At 35.6% G+C, this 9,215-nt stretch overlaps 1 protein-coding gene across 1 annotated transcript in view; it reads right to left on the minus strand.

The window, feature by feature from the left end:
* Positions 1-7,901, minus strand: part of LOC122808152 (C-type lectin domain family 4 member A-like) — a 485,199-nt gene extending 477,298 nt beyond the window's left edge. Inside the window, exon 1 of the mRNA XM_044079124.1 lies at positions 7,639-7,901. Coding sequence (XP_043935059.1) covers positions 7,639-7,741 — 103 coding nt within the window. The 5' untranslated portion in view covers positions 7,742-7,901. The remainder of the gene's footprint in view (positions 1-7,638) is intronic.
* Between the last annotated feature and the right edge of the window lie 1,314 nt (positions 7,902-9,215).

Consider the following 9,215-nt stretch of genomic DNA (forward strand, 5'->3'; position numbering starts at 1 on the left):
AAGGCATTAAAAGATTTCATCTTAAAGCTTACCAGATGGCAAACACAACTGTAATGATATATGACCTCTGCCTAGTGCAGCAAAAGAGATATCGGAATATTATTTCCATTCTGTTTATTTGTATTGTAACAATTTTCAATAGTCGAATGGCATTTTTAGAGCTGATACAAAAAATGTAGAATGTTATTAGCTAAGTCCAGAGATTAAAACAATAAAAGAAGTTTGAATTTGTAGCAGAGTTTAAGTACTGCAGCATATATCTTACTAGGATTCAATCAAAATTACAAATATTTGCATTATGCACATTATAATTCATATCTCAGAAAGAAAGCAAACAGGAAGAGTAAAGCAAGGTCAGACAGAGGAAGAAGGACTGTTATAGAAGTTAGGTGAAGTGCCCATTGAACAAGAAGGTATACCTGGCTTGTTTTAACAGATGCATTTTAAGTTCCCTTCTGATTTTGGAGTCCTTAGTACTTTATTTTAAGTGTGTTGGGAGAGATTGCTAAAGTGAGGCAACAGTGGAAAAGTCATGTTTAGTATAGTGGATGTTATCTGTAGGAGTTGTGACAGTAGGAGCTGTTTGTGACTAGTGATTTCGTTTACATGAAACTTTTTTTTTTTTTTTTTGGAGTTTGACAGTGAAACATTTCTGGGATTCAATAGTTTAAAGTGCAAATTTCTTTTATTTATAGATTTGTTGTTTGAGTGACTGTGCTGCATTCTGTGTCACTTTGTACTGATATCTGCTGCAGAGTATAGAAAATATCCCCACCCACTATTACATCTCAGAATACAGGGTCAGGTGACACAGATTCAAGAAGTAATTGGACAGTTGTTCAGCATACAGAAAATACAAACAATTTTATTACACTTAATAAATACACTTCCACTGAAGTAACTAAAACAAAAATGCATATTTTCCTTTGCAAAGCACACTTAACATGATGAGTATATATACATCAAAAATACTGCAGAGAAAAAACCTTTGAGCATGATCTTTAATATTGTAAACTTGTACACGAATCTCAAGCTCTTTTTTGTATGTATACTTCTTTACATGGTATACAGTCCCTATTTTACTTCATTCTAAATATTCCTTAATATAACAACCCATACTTTTTCTATCCTCCTTAACTATCAGTAACACCCCCAAGACCATGTAATATACCATATGCATGACTACCTACATGGTCTTTCTGGATGTAACAACCAATGCATTCAATTCTCGTGGGTTAACTACAATTGTGACTTCAAAACAGTTTTCCTTGCATGGTGACCACATAATGTTTCTAATGTGACATCAGACAAATATCATTTTATAAATATTTTGAAAAACATCATATTACTGCATACCTCCTGCCCACATTTTTATGTGCTATTGATAAAGTGCGGAAAAATTCCTATGTACATTCATTTAACCAAATGTACACTTGTGTTATTTGTCCTGTTTACAACACTTTGACCAACTGAATAACCTTTTCTACACATTAACTCTTCTCCTTGTTTGTTTTCCTTTTCATCTACTGCTGATTGTTAATATGCATTGTTGATATCAATTTCCAGTGGCAGATCCAGGAATTTGGAAAAGGAGGGGGGTGCAGTCTGGTGAGATGACTATGGGGTGGGAGTGGGAAAGTGAGACACTGGGTTCAGTGGTTGTGGAAAAATCACCTTAAGAAGCTTGGACATTATGTGTGGTAGGACAGTAATATGTATTCAGTTGCAGTTGAATTTACAGTGGCTGTGGTAGTAGAAAGAAAAGAGACCAGTTGACATAATGGCTAATATCTTTGCCTCCCAACCACCAGCTACAAGATTCAATCCTGACCTCTGAATAATGCCTGTTTGTAGTTTGCATGTTCTCCCTGTGGGGTTCCCCCCTCCAAAAAACATGCTGAGTATTTCCATCTCAAAAAACTTACCAATGAATGGAGCTGTGGGCAGCAGCACTAACTCTACATGGTGTCTGATAGGGAGAAGAGATGTACAGACCAATCTCTTTGGGTATCTACTGTGGTGCACAGTATCCTCAAGATAGGAGAGCATGGATCACAGACTGCACACTGTGGCAGGGCTAGCCACTCGACAGTGTAAAATATGGCTCTAGGTAGTTTGGTCATGTTGTGGTAGTAGAAACAGGTAATTCCTACACAGCGCATAACACATGTACAGATAATACAAATATTTTCAATGCATGCCTGGAAAAGAAGACAAGTGTTCCGGCTTTTACTGTTTGCCCTTATAGTCAGCTTGTTTCCATGAAAACATAAGTATGAAATGTTCAGCTGCTTCGGCTGTAGACTCCTCAACACACATTGAACATTAATTTGCTAACGGAAAACGTCATTTCATTCAGTGTTCTCTTATTGACTTGCTTACCAGAAAGCTTACTAGATTAAGTTAAGTGCCTTAATCCAGACATTCAGCTGTACAAATGTAAGAGAAAACATATCAAATCTACATATATTATAACTTTTGCATTTTAACATCTCATCCCAACCTCAAAAATCCAACATTACAGCCTATTGACTGAAACATGCTTTTATCCAGCCTTTACTTCCCTTTTACTTTGAAATGCCTGCATTTCTTAAAACTAAAAAATAAGAAAAGTAGCACTTGTTTACTTTAGTATCTTTATCACATACAACAATATCTGATTGCTTTTTTTATATATTTCACCACGGTGCACTATTGTCTTGTAACAGGCGACTATTACCTTTTCTATCTACTTTGCAATTCACAAAGATTCTTGGTGTATATTCTAGATTTGATATATCCCCTTAGTAAACTGTTTATCTTGGCCACACCAAGTGGCACTTGCTGGCCATGGAGATATATATATATATATATATATATATATATATATATATATATATATATATATATATATATATGCAGTATATACAAAACACATACAAAGAAGGCAACATTTTAATTTTGCTGAGAAAGAAATTCTTTATAGCTTTACAGTAGTCAGGAATACAGTATGGGCTTTAGTGAGTTTGTATAGCCCACAGAGAAGTACTAGGGGAGATGAGTGGTCTCTCTATATCTGTGGACACCAGGGTATAGCCCTCACATTATGCCATGGTGATCTTCTAGAAAGAAATGAATGATGCACTTGATGCTTTTCAGGTTTCTGTTGGAAAGTCAGGATCAGTATATTTAGCCACCTGTTTTGCCTCAGTAGGGAACCTAAACCCTGAGTGTCTTGAACAAGGTGATACATTTTCCTGAAGAATTTGGTGTGGCAGGCTGCACATGGCCATTAAGGCCCCATCTCACTGATGGTGGAGGGGTTACCAAAGCAGCAGGGGGCTAACATTCCGTCAACTACTAGGTAGTGTGTGATGCATAAAAATACTGCCATCTGTAACATAACTGAAACATGGTTACAGTGCAATACTAACTCCCCCTCCCTAGCAGGATTTAATGCATAACACTCATTCTTACTCCCTTACCTCTGTGTGCATGTGTTTGCCGTGTGTGTGTGTGTGTGTGTGTGTGTGTGTGTGTGTGTGTATGTCTGCTATACAGTAATACAAATTAACACCTTTATTAAATCATCACTTCAGACGTAGGCACACATACATTAAAAGAAAACTTTTTTTTTAAATTTACATGCTTTATATATTAAATCTGTTTTGTTTCTTTGCAACAACTCTCATTTAATCCAGCATGACATAAATTGCTCATTTCCTGTCTTTCTTAAAACCTCACTCCTTCTCCTGAACATATTTTTTGCATGTATTCATGTATTGTTTCCACAATTCCAAGTATTTACATGTACTTTGTTCCTTTTCTCTTCTAAAGATCCCACTTTTAGTACTTTAATCTCTTTCACAATATTCAGCACTTCAAAATACAGTTAGTTTACATTCTGGTTTCCATTTTCTAGTTATTGCTTTTTTGGCAGTCGATAGAATTAAACTTAATAAGGCTTACTATGTCTAGATAATTTGGATGCTGTGCCCCAGCTCAAAATAATAATTTCCTTAGTTACAGCCATTTGCTGCGCCCCCCCCCCCCCCCACACACACACACACACAGTATTTATGACAACAGCATTCTCTGGTGAATTTTTAAAATCTGTAAACTAAATACACTCCCAAAAAACATGTTCCCCTTTATCTTTTTCTTCCCCATAACATCTCCAACATTTGATATCTTATCAACAACCATGCAGAATATTGTATTCATAAAGTTGCAGAAAATATTCTAAGAAATAAGGACTAGGAAATGTTGTCCATTATTGCATTTTTTTTCCTTTTCTTCATCTTAAACTTTAACTAAGCCCCCCTTCATAACTTTTAACCTACTAGTACAAAACTCTGGACAAAGCCTAAAATAATGGGGGGGGGGCAAACCCCCCAAAATAGGGACAGATTTTAAATATTGTTCTTATAAATTTAGAAAGTTGCTAGAATAAAATGCCCTGCGTTACAGTGTATTTTCTGAATGATATAAAGTCAAACTCAAATGCTTGTCGTTATTCCAGTCCATTTCCATACTTCATCGAAGGCTCATTTGATGCCAGTTGAAACTTATTACTAAATTTCTTTCCTTACTCGTGATTTTTGTTCAATCCATCAGTGGATTAAAAGGTTGGAAAAGGACTCTGACTTCAATGAAGAATAACTAGAGCGTGACCTCTGAATTAATTTAATTCTTTCTCCCTCTGTTATTACAGCACAGACACTGACAGAATATGAGAATGTGAATTAATATTATGCTTCCTGAAGTAAAAGGAGTTTGTAACTCAAATTATTGTCATTATTTATTAATTGTGATCCACCACCTTTTCTCTAAAAGTCACCAGTTTTAAGAAGGATTAAGAGGGACAGAGATAAAAACGAAGTCAAAATCAAAGATGTTCCTGTAAGTCAAGGACAGCTGAGATGTATGACGGGAACATTTCTTCAAAATAGGGACAGTTAAGAGATCTGTGACAAGTTACCAGCAAGGCCGGTCAGCAGTAAACTTTCAAGATAAAGAATAATATCAAACATGGTAATGATTATTTTGTAGTATAACTTTTCCTTCTTCCTTCAGACGGTGTATTCATTTTAGATATCAGGAATAAACAACACAAAATTCACTCACCTGTATAAAATGTAACTAGCTATTGGATGTTTGCACCACTTTTTAAGCCATACAACATTCACCACTTGTTCTGACCTAAATTTCTACAAAGTGCTGTAGTAAGAACCTGCACTAACAAAATGAAAATGATTCTGACTTCTGTCACAGCTCTGCTAAATAATGGATGTTCATAGGTTCATAGGTTCATGGGTTCACAGGTTGGTACTAGGCTATCGGCCCTAGGGCCTATACAAGCCTAGCCATAACAATTCCCTGGATGTTTGCACCACTTTTTAAAGTGGATGTATTAATACAGTACTGGAATTTCTCATCTGAATAATTTAGCAACCCTAGTAATCCAAAAAAGCAGGGAAAAAAAGGCTTCCACACTCCAAAATGCTTTAATTCCACATAGTACAGCTAAAAACTGCTTTAGCCAAATGCAGTACATAAAAAAGCAACACAGCAGTTAGAAATAATCCAGAGAGATGTGGAAGCCTTTTTTTTTGCCCTGCTTTTTTGGATTACTAGTGTTGGTTTGGTGTTTTTCCTGTTTTGTAATTTAGCAACCTTATCACTGTCTATTGATGACTACTTTCATTGCATTTCCCATCAAAAATCGCCTTGTAGTGATAGAATTCTACTGCACTCTGCAGTATTACAGCTTGAAGGAGGAGCCCTTTGGTTTAAAGCTGAGGAAATGGAGACAGTCACTTTTGTAACACAAAGATAGTGACAAGGTTTGAAAGTTCAAAGGGCAAGACTTTCCTGTGCATATATTTAAATGGTTGTCATTAGAGGCAAGCAGTAAAATAGACTGACAATTGTTTTTAAATGGAAAAGTAAAAAGAAAACCTTGTACCTTTTAGCAGCAAAGTATTTGCACAATTTTTCATTAATATTAACATTTTTAGAGAGAATGGTATTAAACATTCTGAAAACTACAGAATGTTAGACTTTATGCAGGTTATGCACATCAATGTGGAATCATGTAAGACTCATTGACTTCTGCCCAGATGTTAGTGAATTTACATTAGGGAAAGACGGCAATTGAGGTAATCCAACTCAGCTCGTACATGTCCTACCAGCCAACGTGCCTTCACTCAACAACAACAGAGGAGCAGTACAGGATCTTAATTTAGATCCCTGACTGCAACCTCCAATCACATCTCTGATGCATGAATCATGAGAAGCAAAATGATGGTAAGCTGAAATGGAAAATGTACCATTTTAGATGTACATTTTCCAGTTTCAATTAAATAACAGTACATTGTATTTCTTCTTTTTTTTTTTTTTTTTTGCTCTATAACTTTGGAGCTTTAAAAAGGGGGTGGTGCATGCCTCTGCACCAATGCTTAAATCCGCCACTAATTTCTGATTCTTTGTAAGTCTGAATACTTGTATATACTGATACATCTCTAATCTCATCTCATTTTCTTTATTCTACAAAATCTTCTTCCTCTGCATTCCTTTTTATTAACATCTTCTTCCTTACTTTATATCATACTTTTGTTTCTTCATAGTTGCTTCATCCAGCCCTTATTTGGGCTTTAGAAGTCTGGTCTTGTCTTTTGTCATTTTGACAGATTAGTTTTGTTCAAGCAACAGTCACTCGGCCAACATGCCATAAAGGTACAATCTGCAGTTGACTTCCAGCAGTCTGAGGGATTTTCCTGTCAGTGGGGTTTACCTTAATGTTCTTGCATGTGACAGGCAAACAACATTCCAACCCAAAGAGAGTATGGGAATTTCATCCATGTCTTAGCCTAATCACCCTAGTCAGTATGAATGCTAGTCAGATCTCCTTTGAACATAGAATATGCCTTTTTGGACTCTCATAATTAATTTATGTATCCAGTATTTTTCATGAAAGACCACTGAATCATAGGGTCTATATCATATATTCGAAATTTCAAAATATCGAATGCCATAAGTTCAAACTTGGAATTTCGAATAATGATAACACTGAATGTTCAGAATAGCAAATTTTTTCCCAGGGAAAAATATTCACTGTTCCGAGAAACATACACATAACACAAGCACACCAAAATAAATAAACCACACACATACAGTTAACAAAACCCAACCCTACACTAAACCATACATATATTACTAACTATCCACTTACTTTAACCCACACCCTAACCCTAAGGTCCGTAACTGTCGCACCACAGTGGAGGAAATAGCGAAACCACAGAATGGCCCACTGAAATCTTGCCCTAAGTAAGATTTAGATGTTCTGGGGCTTCGCTATTTTCATCCTTCGATGTAGTGGGTTTGATATTATAACTTTTGAAGTTTTAAATCTTTGAAGTTATAATATAGATTTGAATCATAGGATTCTTCTGTATTAAATAAACAGAATGTTGATATGAAAATCTGCAAGTATAGCATATACATAACTAGAAATGCAAAGATAATTGTTTCTGATAATTCTCAGTGAATTAATTCCACTGCCCTAATCAAATTCTTTTTGTTCAGCACTTGCATTCTTTCTCTTTACCCTGTTGCAAATAAATTTGGCCCTTCAGATAATGTAAAACGGCAACTCACCTCCTGGTTGTGCTCTGGGTTTCTCGGTTTGTTTTTGATTGATTTCAGAGTAAGTGTCTTCAGTAATAGCCTGAAGCTCCTGGTATATATTCTCCTCTTCCATAATATTCACTAATTGCACAAATCAGTTACCACTTGAAAACACATTTGATTAATGAATCTTGCAATTACTGATGTCACCTTTCTTTGAGAATACTTCTGTGTAATGTGATTTAACTTTTACATCCGAGATAATGTAAATGGGAAATAAGGCAGACTGAATTCACAAGTTTGCTGCTGTGTGAAGATGTCAGAAATAAAAATAGAAAAAGAAGAACAATAGATTGCACAAGAGTCTTGCTAACCACATATGATAAAGAATTACATTGCCCAGGGTATGTATTTTTGATTTTTAAAAGGAAGTAGCTGGGTGTAGCAGTCCCACAAACAAGTAACAGAAAATAATTGCCTGCTAGCTTTAGCCAGCAATAAGGGCCTTTTCTCAAATCATAACTGCCTTTGCAAGTCCATTTTATTTATTGATTTATTTGCACCCACATTTCAAAGTCAAAGTCAAAGTAAACTTTATTGTCATGCAAATCAACACAGAGCAAAAAGCGCATATCACTGCATGAAATTTTGATACTCGGGCTTGTATCATAAGAATGTCAATTTACAGAAGGAAGCTAGATTAAGTTAATAAAAATTTAAATAGTAAAAATAAAAATCAAAATAAGATACTAAAATAAATAAAGTAAAAAATTGAAAGTTTTTTTACAGCAGAAACAAAACTAATACAACAACAAAAGGAAAAACAGACAGTGGAAATATAAGGATATATAAAAAAATCTGGCTAGAGTTATTGCTACAGGTCTCTGTTTAAGGTGTTTTGAATGGATAATTAGAACTTTGTCTGGCTCCAGTTTCTCTGCCTTAAATAGCCAGCGTTTAAACCAGTCTGTGTTTGTTTGCTCAACGTTGCAGTGAATTAGGCCTTCTGACCTTGCTCTGCTGTTTTCCAAAAACCTGCTGTGAGACAACAAAGATAATTGCTTATTTTCAACTGTTTTCTGCACTTCTGATTAACTAACACAATATTTGCTGCATATCTGTTTAAACCGTGCAACTGTTTTTAGGCTTAGTGATTTGAATCCTTACTTCTGTTCTGCTTTTGTATCCCTACCCATCCGCCCAAATGTTGTTGTGGTCTTAAAGCTTGGTGGCTTTTGAGTTACCTGCCTCTACTATAAATTTGATATTGGACACTCCTCCAAGTCCCATTGCATCAGCTCATTCTACCGAGTACAGTGAGATCAGTTACGAAGGCCCACCCATTTCATCAGCGCATTCTACTGGGTACAGTGGGATCAGTTGTGAAGGCCCACCCCTTTAGCTTCTTAATTTTAAATTATCTTCTATCTCACCACTTTCTACTAAAAAAAAAAAAAAAAAAGTGTGCCTCTTCCTATGTCATTTTGCTGTTTGTGTTTAGGTGTTCAACTACATTTAGTTTGCTGCATTTGTTTACTCCTTCTCTGCAGCCTGATTAAATTGATGACAGTATTCTACTGAATTGCTGCTTTATTTGAGCTGTTTTA

This window comes from Protopterus annectens, chromosome 8.part0 (genome assembly GCF_019279795.1).
Source record: "Protopterus annectens isolate FY-2018-M chromosome 8.part0, PAN1.0, whole genome shotgun sequence".
Taxonomy (NCBI): domain Eukaryota; kingdom Metazoa; phylum Chordata; order Ceratodontiformes; family Protopteridae; genus Protopterus; species Protopterus annectens.